The sequence below is a fragment of the Ornithorhynchus anatinus genome, chromosome 7, assembly GCF_004115215.2.
Source record: "Ornithorhynchus anatinus isolate Pmale09 chromosome 7, mOrnAna1.pri.v4, whole genome shotgun sequence".
NCBI classification, from domain to species: Eukaryota; Metazoa; Chordata; class Mammalia; order Monotremata; family Ornithorhynchidae; genus Ornithorhynchus; species Ornithorhynchus anatinus.
Genome location: NC_041734.1, coordinates 43,472,518 through 43,489,043, shown reverse-complemented (window position 1 = coordinate 43,489,043; position 16,526 = coordinate 43,472,518). Strand labels below are relative to the sequence as shown.

The 16,526-nt window shown below is 49.1% G+C and overlaps 1 protein-coding gene across 2 annotated transcripts; it reads left to right on the top strand.

Moving 5' to 3' along the window:
- The first annotated feature begins 1,437 nt into the window (after positions 1–1,437).
- Positions 1,438–12,915, top strand: DTYMK (deoxythymidylate kinase). 2 transcript variants are annotated; one of them, XM_029069553.2, is made up of 5 exons: positions 1,438–1,598; positions 5,625–5,733; positions 7,431–7,521; positions 10,466–10,591; positions 12,550–12,915. In XM_029069553.2, the coding sequence occupies exons 1-5, from the start codon at positions 1,466–1,468 to the stop codon at positions 12,661–12,663; spliced, it is 573 nt and encodes a 190-aa protein (XP_028925386.1). In that variant the 5' UTR covers positions 1,438–1,465; the 3' UTR covers positions 12,664–12,915. The 2 variants fall into 2 exon arrangements, with proteins under 2 accessions (XP_028925386.1, XP_028925384.1); XM_029069551.2 differs by having other exon boundaries at positions 10,394–10,591.
- Positions 12,916–16,526: the final 3,611 nt, after the last annotated feature.

Sequence of the window (16,526 nt, the reverse complement as noted above, 5' to 3'; positions counted from 1 at the left end):
GCCTGATCACCTTGTAGTTCCCACCGCCCCCCAGTGCTTAGAACAGTGCTGGGCACAAGGAGCGTGGCTCAGTGGAAAGAGCCAGGGCTTGGGAGTCAGAGGTCATGGGTTCGAATCTCGGCTCTGCCACTTGTCAGTTGTTTGATTGTAGGCAAGTCACTTCACTTCTCTGGGCCTCAGTTCCCTCATCTGTAAAATGGGGATGAAGACTGTGAGCCCCACGTGGGACAACCTGATGACCCTGTATCTCCCCCAGCGCTTAGAACAGTGCTCTGCACATAGGAAGCGCTTAAACACCAACATTATTATTATTATTATTATTAATAGCTTAACAAATGCCATCATCATTATTAGTATTATTACAAAGGCGATTAACAGGGGGCGCTGCGGAGGCAGGAAGGGGAACAGCGTGGCCGTTCCCGCCGGGCGCCCTCCCTCCCGCCGCGTCTCCACTGCGCACGCTCCCTGCTTTTCCCGCGCGGCGCCTGAGGCTGGAGCGGCCTTGGCCCCACTGCGCACGCGCGCCGCCTGCCTTTCGCGCGCGGCCCCACTGCGCACGCTCCCTGCCTTTCCCGCGCGGCCCCACTGCGCACGCTCCCTGCCTTTCCCGCGCGGCGCCTGAGGCCGGAGCGGCCGCGGTCCTACTGCGCACGCGCCCCGCCTGCCTTTCTCGCGCGGCCCCCCCTGCGGGCGCGCTCCCTGCCTCGGACGCGCCGCCCCTCAGACTAAAGTGGCGGCGGCCCACGGCGCCCGCTGCCCGCCGGCCTTTCGCGCGCGGCCCCTAGAGAGGCCGCGGCCCCCCGGCGCACGCGCCCCGCCTGCCTCTCCCGCGCGGCCCCCCTGCGCGCGCGCTCCCTGCCTCGGGCGCGCCGCCCCTCCGGCTAAAGTGGCTGCGGCCCCCCTGCCTTTCGCGCGCCCCGCCTGCCTCTCCCGCGCGCCCCCCCCGCGCGCGCTCCCTACCTCGGGCGCGCCGCCCCTCCGGCTATAAAGTGGCCGCGGCCCCCCTGCCTTTCGCGTGCCCCGCCTGCCTCCCCCGCGCGCGCTCCCTGCCTCGGGCGCGCCGCCCCTCCGGCTATAAAGTGGCCGAGGCCCCGCCTGCCTCTCCCGCGCGCCCCCCCCCCGCGCGCGCTCCTTGCCTCGGGCGCGCCGCCCTGCGCACGCGCCCCGCCTGCCTCTCCCGCGCGCTCCTTGCCTCGGGCGCGCCGCCCCTCCGGCTATAAAGTGGCCGAGGCCCCGCCTGCCTCTCCCGCGCGCCCCCCCCCCCGCGCGCGCTCCTTGCCTCGGGCGCGCCGCCCCTCCGGCTAAAGTGGCCGCGGCCCCCCTGCGCACGCGCCCCGCCTCCCTCTCCCGCGGCCCCCCCCCCGCGCGCGCTCCCTGCCTCGGGCGCGCGCCCCCCTCCCCCTCCCCCTCCCCCTCCCCCTCCCCCCAGTGCCCAGGTTCCGCGGAGGGGGAGGCGGGAGCGGCGATGGCGGCGGGGTGTCGAGGGGCCTTGATCGTGCTGGAGGGCATGGACCGGGCAGGCAAGACGACCCAGGGCCGCCGCTTGGTGGACGCCCTCCGCGCCAGCGGCCAGACGGCCGAGCTCCTCAGGTTCCCGGGTAGGCGCAGGCCGTGGTCCGGCGGGCGGGGGCCGGGCGCCCACGGGGTGCCGAGCGCCGCGCTCCCCGCCGCGGCCACACCCTCCTCCAGGAGAAGCGGCGGGCCGGCCGCCCGGCCGCCCGGCCGCCCGGCTTTGGCTGCCGGTCCCCGCGCTGTCACTTGGCTGGGTGACCGTGGGCGGAGTCGCTTCTCTGGGCCTCGGTGATCTCATCTGTCAAATGGGGATGCACTGGGAGCCTCCCGTGGGACCACCTGATGACCCTGCAGCTCCCCCAGCGCTTAGAACAGTGCTCTGCACGTAGCAAGCGCTTAACGGATACCCACGTTATTCTTCTCTGGGCCTCAGTGACCTCATCTGCAAAATGGGGATGAAATGGGAGCCTCCCGTGGGACGATCTGATGACCCTGCAGCTCCCCCCAGCGCTCAGAACAGTGCTCTGCACGTAGGAAGCGCTTAACGGATACCCACGTTATTCTTTTCTCGGCTTCAGTGACCTCATCTGGAAAATGGGGATGAAATGGGAGCCTCACGTGGGACCACCTGATGACCCCGCATCTCCCCCCCAGCGCTTAGAACAGTGCTCTGCACGTAGGAAGCGCTTAACGGATACCCACGTTATTCTTCTCTGGGCCTCAGTGACCTCATCTGCAAAATGGGGATGAAATGGGAGCCTCCCGTGGGACGATCTGATGACCCTGCAGCTCCCCCCAGCGCTCAGAACAGTGCTCTGCATGTAGGAAGCGCTTAACGGATACCCACGTTATTCTTTTCTCGGCTTCAGTGACCTCATCTGGAAAATGGGGATGAAATGGGAACCTCACGTGGGACCACCTGATGACTCCGCATCTCCCCCCCAGCGCTTAGAACAGTGCTCTGCACGTAGGAAGCGCTTAACGGATACCCACGTTATTCTTCTCTGGGCCTCAGTGACCTCATCTGCAAAATGGGGATGAAATGGGAGCCTCACGTGGGACCACCTGATGACCCTGCATCTCCCTCCAGCGCTTAGAACAGTGCTCTGCACGTAGGAAGCGCTTAACGGATACCCACATTATTCTTTTCTCGGCTTCAGTGACCTCATCTGGAAAATGGGGATGAAATGGGAGCCTCCCGTGGGACCACCTGATGACCCCGCATCTCCCCCCCAGCGCTTAGAACAGTGCTCGGCACATAGGAAGCGCTTAACAAATACCCACGTTGTTATTATTAACTTTTCTGTGCCTCAGTTCCCACATCTGTCAAATGGGGATGAAGACTGGGAGCCTCCCATAAGACACCCTCATTCCCCTATATCTACCCCAGCGCGTAGAACAGTGCTCGGCACATAGTAAGCGCTTAACAGATACCAACATTATTCTTTTCTCGGCTTCAGTGACCTCATCTGGAAAATGGGGATGAAATGTGAGGCTCCCGTGGCACCACCTGATGACCCTGTATCTCCCCCAGCGCTTACAGCAGTGCTCTGCACATAGTAAGCGCTTAACAAATGCCAACATTGTTATTATTAAAATGGGAATGAAGACTGTGACAACCTGATCACCTTGTATCAGGTACCCCACTGCTTAGAACAGTGCTCGGCACGTAGTAAGCACTTAACAAATGCCATTATTATTAGTAATGTTGGCATTTGTTAAGCGCTTACTATGTGCCGAGCACTGTTCTGAGCGCTGGGGGAGATACAGGGTCATCAGGTTGTCCCACATGAGGCTCACAGTCTTCATCCCCATTTTAAAGATGAGGTCACTGAGGCACAGAGCAGCTAAGTGACTTGCCCACAGTCATGCAGCTGACAAGGGGCAGAGCCGGGATTCGAACCCCTGACCTTTGACTCCCAAGCCCGGGCTCTTTTCTGTACCCTTAAATCTGTACTAGTCTACAGAGACCCCCTAATGTCTCCACCCCTTCTATCTCTCTCAGTGCATCGCACCCCACCTAGCCTCCATCCCCACTCTTGATGACCGAACAGATGCTCTCCACACCACCCTCTCTACTCAACTCATTCACTCCCCTGTCCCTTTGTTGCTCTCACACCACTGACCCACAGCCCTGGATGACCTCCACTGCCCGGCTCCTTCGCCCTTACGCTCGAGCCACAGCCCGCTGCTGGCGGAAATCTAAACGTCAGGCTGACCTTGTCCACTTCAGGTTTGTCCCTTTTCGCCTTAACTGCCTGCCAAAAGGAGTTCTTTTCCTGTATTGACACCCAAGCCCATCACCGACTCCATCCTCTCTTGGTTCTCCTCTTAGCTCTCTGGCTGTTCATTCTCAGTCTCCTCCCATCCCCTAACTTTTGGGGTCCCTCAAAGTTCAGTTCTTGGTCCCCTTCTATTCTCCATCTACACTCACTCCCTTGGAGAACTCATTCCCTCCCAAGGCTTCTACCCTCATCTCTGTGCAGATGACACCCAAATCTACATCTCCTCCCCTGTTCTCTCTCCCTCCCTCCAGGCTCTCATCGCCTCCTGCCTTTAGGACATCTCTAGTTGGATGTCCTCTCGCCACCTCAAAACATGCCCAAGACAGCTCCTTATCTTCCCTCCCACACCCTGTCTTCTGAACTTTCCCGTCACTGTGGACGGCACCACCATCCTTCCCGTCTCACGAGCCTGCAACCTTGGTGTCATCCTTGACTCCGCGCTCTCACTCACCCCACGTATCCAGTCCGTCACCAAATCCTGCCGGTCTCATTTTCGCAACATCGCCAAGATCCACTCTTTCTTCTCCTTCCAAACCGCTACCATGTCAGTACGATGGCTCATCCTATCCCAGCTGGATGACTGCATCGGCCTCCTTTCTGATCTCCCAACCTTCTGTCTCTCCCTACTTCAGTCCGTATTTCACTCCACTGCCCTGATTATCTTTCCACAGAAACGTTCAGGGCATGTCGCCCCCCTCCTTAAAAATCACAGTGGTTGCCTATCGACCTCCACATTAAACAAAAACTCCTCACTTTTGACTTCAGAGCTCTCCATCACCTTGCCCCTTCTTACCTCATCTCCCTTCTCTCTTTCTACATCCCAGCCCCACACACTTCGCTCCTCTGGTGCTAACCTTCTCACTGGGCCTTGTTCTCATGCATATTGCCACCTGGCCCACGTCCTCCCTCCTCAAATCTGCCAAACAATCGCACTTCTCCCCCTTCAAAGCCCTACTGAAGGCTCACCTCCTCCAAGAGGCCTTCCCAGACTAAGCCCCCTTTTCCTCAGCTCCCCGTCCTGGGTCACCTTGATTTGCTCCCTTTGCTCTTCCCCCCATCGCATGGCACCCAAGTATATATGTATGTATTATTCTATTTATATTGATGCCTGTTAACTTGTCTTGATGTCAGTTTCCCCCCCAGACCCTCTTTATTGCTGAATTGTACTTTCCAAATGCTTAGTACAGTGCTCTGCATACAGTAAGCGCTCAGTAAATACGAATGAATGAATGTCATGCTAATGTAGATATAGAAGCCTGGATTAGCTTTTTGACAACATATAAACCAGTGGATTTTTGCTATTTGATCTGCTTTCTGACAAGTAGGGCAGCTTCATATTAGGTCTTTAACAATTCTTCAATTTTGATATATCTATTACATTACGTAGAGATTAATAGTGCTAGACTGTCATTCTTGTTTTAGTTGAATCTCAAAAAAAGTTTTAAATCGATAAAAGACAAGAAGGACTTTGTCCATTAAAATTACGCTGTACAGTCCCGTCCCATAACCGCATAAATATATCCGTAAAAAATACTTCTGATTTATTAATTCTCATGCTTTAATGTGACATGTTAGCCAATTTCCATCTGCTTTTTTTGAGGGCATGATTGTGTCTTATTTCTATTGTTAGCCAAGCCCCTTGTACAGTATTCTGCACATATAAACACTTGAAAACACTCTTGGTAATGGGAATGATTTTGATGACAATGAAGTACTTGAGTCAGTGCAAGGCTTTGAACAGAGACTCATGGGCTGTTCAAAAAATGTAATGTAAAGCTTTTTTCTAGGCAGAGAGTCTAATAGTACTTGTTATTTTTTTCATTATAGAGCGATCAACAGAAATTGGAAAGCTGCTGAGCTCTTACTTGGAGAGGAAGATCAATCTGGAGGATCACACAGTGCATCTGCTCTTTTCTGCGAACCGCTGGGAACAAGTGTAAAAAAAAACACCACCACCTAGTCATTTTTTTTCTTAAATGTTCAGCTAGAACCGTTTAATTTCTGAACCGTTTCAACTTGAACCCTTAGATTAAACTAGTCTACGTCACGAATTAGCAACAGTTTCCTTTCAGTTTGCCAAACTGGGAGGAAAGGGAGAAAGGTGCTGCTCTGTCCTCCCCTTCCTCGCGGAGCAGTGGTCCCTGAGTCATCTCCTGGCACGAGAATGGGCAGGGAACCAGTCTGCTAATTCTCTTGTGTTGGAAGCAGCATGGCCTAGTGGAAAGAGCACCGGCTTGGGAGTCAGAGGACCTAAATACTAATCCCAGCTCCATCACTCGTCTGCTGCGTAACCTGGGGCAAGTCGCTTAACTTCTCTGTGCCTCAGTTATCTTTAAAATGGGGATTAAGACTGGGAGCCCTATGTGGGACAGAGACTGCCTGACCCGATTATCTTGTCTCTACCCCAGGGCTTAGTACAGGGCACTTGACAAATACGACAATTATTATTATTACTCTCCTAAGTGCTTAGTCCAGTGCTCTGCACATAGTAAACGCTCAGTAAATATGATGGATTGATTAGAACTTGCGGGAAGCTTCTTCAGTTTTGAAGAGCGCCCAGATTCCCAGACTGAATTTGTTCCATTCCAATCTTTTTTTTTCTTAAATGGTATTTTGTTAAGAGCTTACTATGTGCCAGGCAGTATACTAAGCACTAGAGTAGTTAGAAGATCATCAGGTTGTACACAGTCCCTGTTCTACTTGGGGCTCCCAGTCTTAATCCCCATTTTACAGATGAGGTAACTGAGGCACAGAGCAGTTACGCGACTTGCCCAAGGTCTTACAGCAGACAAGTGGCCGAGCCAGGATTAGAATCGAGGTCCTGTGCTCCTTCCACTAGGCCACGCTCTTTCTCCAGTGTGGCCTAATGGAAATTAATCAGTCAATTATATTTGTTGAGTGCTTACTGTGTGCAGAGCACTGTACTAAGCTCTGGGGAGAGTACAGTGTAAGCAGATTTGGTAGATAACGTTCCCTGCCCACAGTGACTTTACATTCTAGAGGTGAGTTTACAGTCTAGAGAAAACCATTAGGTAATCCTAATAGTTTACGCTTGCTTTTAAGTGTCTTGTCCCTCCTTTAACCTCATCATCCCCAATTATGTCCTGCCACCTGCTCTGAGGCTAGGATGAGAGGAAAGTGCACAAGTTGGGGGCGGATGTGGGCAGTCATAGGGTGGAGACCAGGGATTGATGCATCCGACCGTCAGAAAATCTCAAGCATTTCTTAAACGCTTGTAATAAGTGAAGCATGTCCTGAACATGAGGGAGATTATGATAATTAAAATGTGGTCTCTGGCCCACAAAGGCCTGCTCTCCCTTCCCGGTCACTCCATTTCCCATAGAATCAGTCTTGAAAACTGGAGAGGAAAAGGAGGCTTGCTAAATGAAAAAGTCACCTGAGTCTGGTAAATTTTTAGTATTTTAAATTCAACATATAAATGTGCTTTTGGCTGCTTTCTGAAAATCGCTTTACAGGGAAGAGATGTAATTAGCCTCCTGCTTTTAATGTACCATTATCAAGGTTTATCTTTCATAACTAGGTATAAACAAAATGGGTTTCTTTTTTGTATTAGAAAAGCAGAGATAACTTTAGTACTGGAGAATCATTTTTCTTCTCTCTATTTTTTTTTAGTCCATTGATGAAGGAAAAGTTAAATCAAGGCATCACCCTTATAGTAGACAGATATGCCTTTTCTGGGGTGGCCTTCACAAGTGCCAAAGAGGTAAGTATTGGGAGATCCTAACCATCTTCTTGCAATTAAGGAAAAAGCAGCAATTTTATGTGTGAATATAGGAGGAGTTTTAAACATTTGTAATATTAGTAAAATGACTTTTCAAATAGTAACATGCCATACCATAATAAACCATGTTAAATAATGATGTGAATGGAGGTTGGTGGCTCTTCACATTCCTAATACAGAACTCATCATTTCTTTCAATCTTTGCTTGCCGATCCATTCACTGCATTATTTCTCAATGCTAAAGTGGGTGCTTGGTTCCTGAGCTTACACACGTCGTGTAGATTACACGCGAAAACGCAAAAATACCTACCTGATTTGCTCTCCTATTAGACAAAAATGGAACAACAAAACCTAATGGAAAGAGCATGGGAAGAGAGGAGGAAAGAATATTTGTAACCCAGGAGGCCTGTTTTTAAATGTGAGCTTTACTGCTGGCCTGCTGTGCGTCCTTGAACAAGTCCCCTAAACTTTCTGTTTCTTCATCTCTTAAATGGAGACGCTAATATCCACCTCTTCCTACGTCTGGGAGGTTGTGAGGATAAATTGAGGGAACTGATAGGAAAGTACTTTGGATAAATGAAAGAACCCCACGCACAAAAATCACATTATTTCATAAGGGAAAATTTGAAATGAAAGTTTGTCAGTGGTGGTAGTAGTAGGTAGCATCAGCGTTTTTTGAGCACTTCCCCGGTGTAGTCATTGTATTAGATGCTTAAGACTTACAGTGTAATAATAACAGTAATAATAATCATCTGTGGTACTAACCATTTACTAGAGGGCTGAGCGCTGGGGTCGATCAAATGCAATCAGATCAAACACGGTCCATGTCCCACGTAGGTTCACAGTCTGAGGTCGAGGGAGAACAGATATTTTATCCCCGTCTTACAGAGGAGGAAACTGAGGCCCAAAGAATGCAAGTGACTTGCTCAAGTCACCCAACAGGTGGAGCCGGGATTAGAGCCTTGGTTTCCTGCCTCCCAGTCCTTACGGAATAACGATGGGATACGTTCCCTGCACGCGGTAGTTTGCCCTCGAACAGGGGAGCTGAACAAAAAAAAATTATATTTCCAGCTAGAGTGGTCGAAATAAATTGAGTACACATTCATGAGTGCTGACAAGGATGAAAAATAAATTCACATGTGTTAGAGTTGGCAGAAAGTATGACATAATAATACCATTTTGGTATTTGTTAAGCTCTTACTCTTTGCCAAAGCCCTGTACGGTAATCCCAATAAGGACAATAATCAGATCCAACACAGTGCAGTCAATAAAAAAAGAGCATATGAGTTGAAGAGGCACTTTGGTTGTCACTGCCTGTATCGGTCAGTGGCATCTATTGAGCAGTTACCATGTGCAGAGCGCTTACTAAGCGCTTGGGAGAGTACACATAACAGAGTTGGGAGATATGTTCCCTGTCCTTAAGGAGCTCACAGTCCTGTGCAGCACAGTGTAGTAGAAAGGATCTAGTCTCTAGTCCAGGATAGCTCTTACTTTTAGTTGCTGAGTGGCTTGGGGCAACTCTCTTTTCTTAACCTCTTCTTCCCTCCATTTCCCCTTCTGAAAAATGGGGATGATAGCAGCTGCCCGTTCCCACCTCACAAGGATGTTATGAAGGCAAAATGGCTTACATTAATGTGAAAGTGACTTGGAAATAAAGTAGTGTTATCAGTGGACCTGCACTGCGGTTATCCCCACAAGGCCTAGAAAAGCAGCGTGGCCTAGTGGAGAGAGCACAGGCCCTGGAGTCAAAAGGATCTGGGTTCTAATCTCCGATCTGCCACTTGTCGACACCCTGGGTGACCTTGGGTAAGTCACCTCACTTCTCTACTTCTCCTACCTCATCTGTGAAATGAGGATTAAGACGGGGTTCTCATGTGGGACAGGGACTGTGCCCGACCTGATTTGCTCATATCCACCCCAGCGCTTCGAACAGTGCCTGGCACATAGCGCTTAACAATTACCACAATTATTATGGTTATGATTTTATCCCCCTCTGAGTCCAAGAGAAGCTCTGACTGTGAAGGAGGTCCAAGGGGGACTAAGAAGAAGAACAGGCCAAGGCCAGGACCTCACTTCGGGAAACGTTGCCATACTGGTCTCTCTCACATGTGGACACCCCTGTGCACTATTGAGAAATATAGACTGGACACAGGTTAACTACTGAGGCCACTGAGTTGCAGCAGCACCCTCATCTCCCCTTCTCCCCAAACGCAGGGAGGGGCATCCGAACCCCGCTGTGTTCAGCTACAGGCTGGACTAGGCATTCAGGACCTAGACCAAATAGGTTCTGCTACACCCAGAGTAGAGAGAGGAACCCCTGCCGCCCATATGTAGGGGAGTTGGGTAACTTCATAGGACCCCAGGGGCTGGGCCTACCGGCAGAGAGGCCCATCAGAAAATTACTTACCCACCTCCTTGACCTAGATGCCCAAAGAAGCGAGTTTCAAGAGACAGCATGCCTTGAGGAAGGAAAACGGTAGAGAAGCGGCCGTGGCTCGGTGGAAAGAACCCCGGCTTGGGAGTCAGAGGTCGTGGGTCCTAATCCCACCTCTGTCACTTGTCAGCTCGGTGACTTTGGCCAAGTCACTTCACTTCTCTATGCCTCAGTTAACTCATCTGTAAAATGGGGATTGAGACTGTGAGCCCCAGTTGGGACCACCTGATAAACTTGTATCTCCCCCAGTGCTTAGAGCAGTGCTTAGCACATAGTAAGCGCTTAACAAATACCGTAATTATTCTTTATTATTTCCCAGTATAGGCATTCTTGGGGGACATTGTCCAAGTCAGCGGAAGGAATGTTAAAATGAAATTTTTTACACTTGTCCTTTTTTTCCCTCCTCTTCCCCTTGGGGAGAATTTTTCCCTAGATTGGTGTAAACAACCCGATGTGGGGCTCCCCAAACCAGATCTGATTCTGTTTCTTCAGCTGAGCACGGTGGAAGCGGCAACCCGAGGGAGTTTCGGCACTGAGCGGTATGAGAACAATGCCTTCCAGGAGAAAGCACTGCAGTCTTTTCACAAGCTGATGAAAGATAAGACCCTGAACTGGAAGGTAAGGTGCATTCTCCCTTGAAAAGTTGATCGTTCAGCTGGTCACAAACAAGAGAAAAGCTATCAAGATAAGCCAGCAGGCTCCCATGATGGTGGGATGAGAAGTGGCAAGGCATAGTGAATACATGAAGGGCCTGGGAGTCAGAAAGTCGTGGGTTCTAATCCTGGCTCTGCCACTTGCCTGCTGTTAGACCCTGTACAAGTCACTTCACTTCTCTGGGCCTCAGTTTCCTCATCTGGAAAATGGGGATTGAAAGCGTGAGCCCCATTTGGGGCAACTTGATTACCCCGTATCCACCCCAGAGCTTAGAACAGTGCTTAGCACATAGTAAGAGCTTAACAAATACCACAATAATAATAATTACAATAAGATGACTTGGACATGCCCATCAGTTTCAGCTGAAGGTTAACCAGACCCATTTCCTCCTTTGGCTGGATTTTTGTCCCTGAAAGAAAATGCCATAAATTCATATTCAGACTGTAATTTCTGAGTAACCTTAACATGCCTCACCAAGTTGTCTGCAAAATCGAGTTGATGTAATGATTTATTTATAAAAATGCCAGTACATTTTTAGTTTAGGGGAAACCATAAGTGTCAACAGCCACAGGGCCCATTTTTACAATTGGTAGGTTGTCACTGGCTTCTGGAAATTTCAAATAGCCTATCCAACTAGCAGCGTGGCTCAGTGGAAAGAGCCCAGGCTTGGGAGTCAGAGGTCATGAGTTCGAATCCCAGCTCTGCCACCTGTCAGCTGTGTGACTGTGGGCAAGTCACTTTACTCTCTGTGCCTCAGTTACCTCATCTGTAAAGTGGGGATTAACTGTGAGCCTCACGTGGGACAATCTGATTACCCTGATCAGCTCCAGTGCTTAGAACAGTGCTCTGCACATAGCGCTTAAAAAATACCAACATTATTATTATATTTTTGCAGAAGCATCACACTCAGTCCGATACATGCACGAAAGGGCTTGGGCCGGAAATTTTACCTGTTAGCTGGTGCTGATTGGCAGGATGACTGAGAACAGGAGCTCAAGTTCTTGCTTGGTACCTGTTGTATTTTGGTCATGATGCACAACCCACCCTACCAGGAAGGTGCTGACTAAGTGAGATCACCTTAAATAAGGTGGGCAAGCCCTACTGTCAAAGGTCACTCCATTTCAGAGTTGGCTGGCAAGGTTTACAAATCTAATTTAGACCCCTAAAACGTCAAAATACAGTAAGCTCTTGATTCTTGGCTCAGGCCAACTAGTACATTAAAGTACAAAATAATTTTTAAGTGCTCCTTATTTTGGAGACTGGCATTTCTCTGGGCAGGTCCCTTTACTTCAGCAGGATAGACAGTACCCCCAAGTTGCGAGGCCTTCCAGCCTTTGCCCCTCAGTTGGTGCAGCAAAGGGTGGAGGGTTACCAGGTCAGGCGTACCGCCCAGACCCAGCCACTGCCTCTCCCCCCCGCCCCCGTCGCCTCAGGACCTGGGGTGTTGGAAGCGAGACTGGACATCCCAAGCCCTGCTCAAGGCTGCGGCTCAGGACCAAAAGTAGAAGCCGGGGCTCCTCCCCGGCCACAGCGGGACAGTCGGGGAGTCAGCGACTTAGCTCAGCTGCACCTGTGGGCCCGAGAGTTTCCTCTGTTTTCAATGTCAGCTGGTCCCGGAGATGGACGTCTAAAGCCAGCATCCTCCATTGCTCTCTCAAGTCTGATGTCACTAGAATGGGGATTAAATGCCAAAAGAATAAGGAATTCTTACAGCCTGGCACTTTGCCTTTGATTCGCTCGGCTGAGAGAGCCTAACTGGATGAAAGAACTATTCCCATTGACAACTAAATGATATAATTGGGCTGTTTACTGGGGAACAAATTAATTGGATTGCTCATTTCTACACCTCACTCGGGCTAGGCAATCCAGGGCATTTCCTTTTTTAAAATTTTTTTTTTCTTTCCCCCTTCCCCTTGGCATAGGTGATTGATGCGTCCAAGAACATAGAAGACTTGCATAAGGAGATCCATCACCTCTCTAAAGAAGCAATTAAAGAAGCTGGAAAAAAGCCTATAGGAGAACTGTGGAAATTATAGGAATAGATGCTTATGGTGGGAAAAATGTGTTAAACAGAAACGAGAAATTCCCCTTTGGCAAATGAAGAGGTGAGGAGGGTAGCAGAGACTATTTGGGAGGTTTAGAACTCTTTGTCTCAGTTACATGTCGTCAGTCCAGGCTTCAAAGTACAACTTTACTTGTTGCTGCCCTCTGTTTTTAAGTCTGATTAGGGTATATGTATATATTAATGTCATATACTCCCTAAATTAAAATAAAGCATTTGAACAATAGTGAAGTACTTGACATTATTCTTGGGAACAGCACTCACATGAATAAATTCTGTATGTTCGTCTTGGATTGGGCTGAATTCAGTTGGACAGATGCCCTAAAAATACGTGAGGTGGGTCTTTTTTTTTTTTAATTCCGCTTTCAGATGTTTAATGTTCCACTCTGACATCCTCCTAAAATGGTTGGCTTTTGGGGGAGGTAAGTTATAATGCCAAGCAGAACACAGTCTACAGCAAGATTACATTTTCGTAATGGGGTTGGAAGGCAAAAAGTTTCACTGGGTTATTTACTCTTTTGGCCTTTGATCCTATTTCAGTGGGCTTGGAGGACCCAGTCCTAATTTGGGGCTAGAACCCGAACATACCTAAAATTGGATGTGAATTTTGCATGCTCTGACAGGTGTTTGTGTACAGTTCAGACTCGCTTACTCATTCTCCTCAAAGCCAACTTCCCTTTTCAGCTGAGTGTCAGGGTAGATAAAGCCCTTGCCCTCCCCAGAGCGTCGTCCATTGTAAAGCGGTCTGCGGTAAACCTCGGTGGATCCTATGACGTTTTCTCTTATCCTTTTAGCTTTGGTTATGTGATTTGTTCTATAATTTAAACTTGTGCATTTGACCGTCACCACAAAATCAATGTCTCTGTCACTTCTTTGTTAAAGAAAAAAGGACATGGGAAAAGTCCTATCGTATATATATAGCATTTCTGGGCTCTTTCTGTATTGGAAGTAAGGTGACATTGAAGGGTGAACTAAATATCTCTCATATGTAAGAGATGCCATTTTGGGCCAACCTGTCCAACTGAAAACAATATTTGGAGGAAAAATGCAATAATCGACCTCTTGGTGTTACATCCATCATCCCTGTCTGTCCATCCTGGGCCACTCTCTGTGACATTTTTCCACATCTTTCACCGTCATCGTCATAATAATTGGTGGTTTGTTAAGGTTTACTATGTGCCAAACATATCCACAGAAGTGCCGGGGTAGAAATCAATCAGATCAGACACATGGGACTCACATTCTAAGTAGGAAGAAGAACAGCTATGGAGTCCCATATTACAGATGAGGAAATTGAGACACTCTGAGAAGTAAAGACTTTGTCCAAGCTCACAAAGCAGGCAAGTGGCATAACCGGGATTAGATATCCAGGTCCACGATCTTTCCACTAGGTTCTTTCTTGAACCTATTGGTATTTACCGTCTGGCCCAGCACTTAGAACAGTACATGCCACATAGTAAGCGCTTAAATACCATAACTTATCAACCTCTTGTGATTGAGACTTTCCCGGTACTATTTTTGTGAAGTTAACTACAGCCAAGAGGCACGGACAGGGATGCCTCTTAGTAAGTTTCATTGCCTTGAGGGTTCATGGGCAGAAAGGAGATCTCCTGAGGATACCAAAACCCAGGAGTGGACTAAGCTGGAGCAGTTGTACTGCCAGCTATATAGTAAGTGCATAATAAATAGCATAAAAACAAAATAATGAAATTCCAAGTGCTTAGTACAGTGCTCTTCACACAGTAGGTGCTCAATAAATACCACTGAATGAATAAAAACCTAGTCTTATGGCTTGGGGCCTAGCTTTGCAACATTAAGTTGGATTGTTAACAACAGTAATAATGATAATTCGTTTAACACTTACTAGGTGGCAGGCACTGTAGTAAGTACAGGGTAGATAGAAGCTAATCAGGTTGGACGCAATCCATGCCCCACATGAGGCTCACAGTCATTGCCCATTTTCCAGATGATGTAACTGAGGCACAGAGAAGCAAAGTGACTTGCCCAAGGTCACACATGAGGTAAATGGCAAGAGCAGGGATTCAAACTCAGGCCCCTTGAGTCCCAGGCCCATGTTCATTCCACTGGGCCATGCTGCTGGTTATTGTTTGGGCCAAGGATAGTCTTGAGAAGCAGCGTGGCTCAGTGGAAAGAGCCTGGGTTTGGGAGTCCGAGGTCATGGATTCAAATTCTGGTTCAGCCACTTGTCAGCTGTGAGACTTTGGGCAAGTCACTTCACTTCTCTGTGCCTCAGTTACCTCATCTGTAAAACGGATTAAGACTGTGAGCCTCATGTGGGACAGGGACTATGACCAACCTAATTTACTTTGTATCTAACCAGCACTTAGAAGAGTGCTTAGCACATATAAGCGCTTAAATTCCATTAAAAAAAAGGGGGGAAACTCCATTTAGCCCTGGCGTTGGTCCACTGTGGAAAAGAGCACAGGTCTGAGGATGAGACTGGGCAGTGCCAGTGGAACTACTGGGGGCTCTGCCAGCCGGGGCGAAGGCTTCTGACCCATGAGGTGAACAGGCCTAATTGGAATCCTGAAATCATCTGACTGGCCTAGTTGGCAAAGAGCGCAGAGGGACTACCAAGGCAACCACCTCCAGGGTCGTGGCACCTAGGCATCGCCGTTGGCCGTGCTGGGCTCTGCCCAGAAATACATCTGCGTGCTTTTGGCAACGGGCTGCCCTCCTACTCCCTTGTGGCACCCAGGGCCCCAGGAGGAACTAACTACAGGCTTTTGTTTTGTTGTCTGTCTCCCCTGTTTAGACTGCGAGCCCATTGTTGGGCAGGGATTGTCTCTATCTGGTGCCCAATTGTACATTCCAAGCGCTTAGTACAATGCTCTGCACATAGTAAGCGCTCAATAAATACGATTGAATGAATGAATGAATGCAGGGTGCGAGTGGTTCTGTAATCAGTTCCTCAATGCAGATTCTTGAATCCTCGCCCACGTCGTACCTCTGGCCTGGAAAGTCCTCCCTCTTCATATCCACCGGATGATCGCTCTCCCCACCTTCAAAGCCTTATTGAAGGCACATCTCCTCCGAGAGGCCTTCCCTCCTGTCACCCTCATGCTTGGATCTGCACCCTTTATTCACCCCTCCCTGACCCCCCACCCAGCACTTATTTACCAATCAGTCATTTATATTCACGTCTTCCCGTCTAGAGTGTAACCTCATTGTGGGCAGGGAACATGCCAACCATGTTATACTGTCCTCTCCCAAGCACTCTGCAAACAGTAAAGACTCTGTAAATATGATTGTTTTGGGGACAAACTAAGCTCTCGTTTAAATTGGGATGAGTGGTATTTAATTTAATGATTAATCTACAGTTATTGATATTCATATTGGAAAGGGATAAAAAAATTTTTTGACATCCAATAGGGAAATTTTGGGTGGCTCGCAAGCATAAGGATCACCTCCTTTTCCCAGCCATCCAGGTCAACTAGGAGCCAGCTCTGCCGGAGACAGCGCCAACATGTTCGAGGCGCTGATGTTAAAGCAGCCTTGCAGCGCCGGCTATTTTAAGTGCTTTTAAATACCTCATGCTCTGGCAAGCGTCATTTGGCATTTAACGTGATACGATAGCTTTTCATAATTTATTAGGTGGTGTGTGAGAAATGAAGCATTAATGATCCATCAGTGTATTTATTGAGCATTTACTGCCTTCAGAGCACTTCACTAAGCACTTGGGAGAGTATCATACAAAAGAATCAGTAGTCATGTTCCATGCCCACCAGGAGCTCACAGAATACAGGGGGAGACAGACATTACTATAAATTAAGGATACGTGCATAATTGTTGGGGCGAGGGTGGAGTGGATATCAA

Bases quoted from the DNA above. Each gene is read 5' to 3' on its own strand.
- DTYMK (XM_029069551.2), top strand. From the start codon at position 1,466: ATGGCGGCGGGGTGTCGAGGGGCCTTGATCGTGCTGGAGGGCATGGAC. The intron at 5,734-7,430 runs GTAAAAAAAAAC...ATTTTTTTTTAG, and splicing joins GCGAACCGCTGGGAACAAGT to TCCATTGATGAAGGAAAAGT. The intron at 7,522-10,393 runs GTAAGTATTGGG...CCCCTTGGGGAG, and splicing joins CCTTCACAAGTGCCAAAGAG to AATTTTTCCCTAGATTGGTG.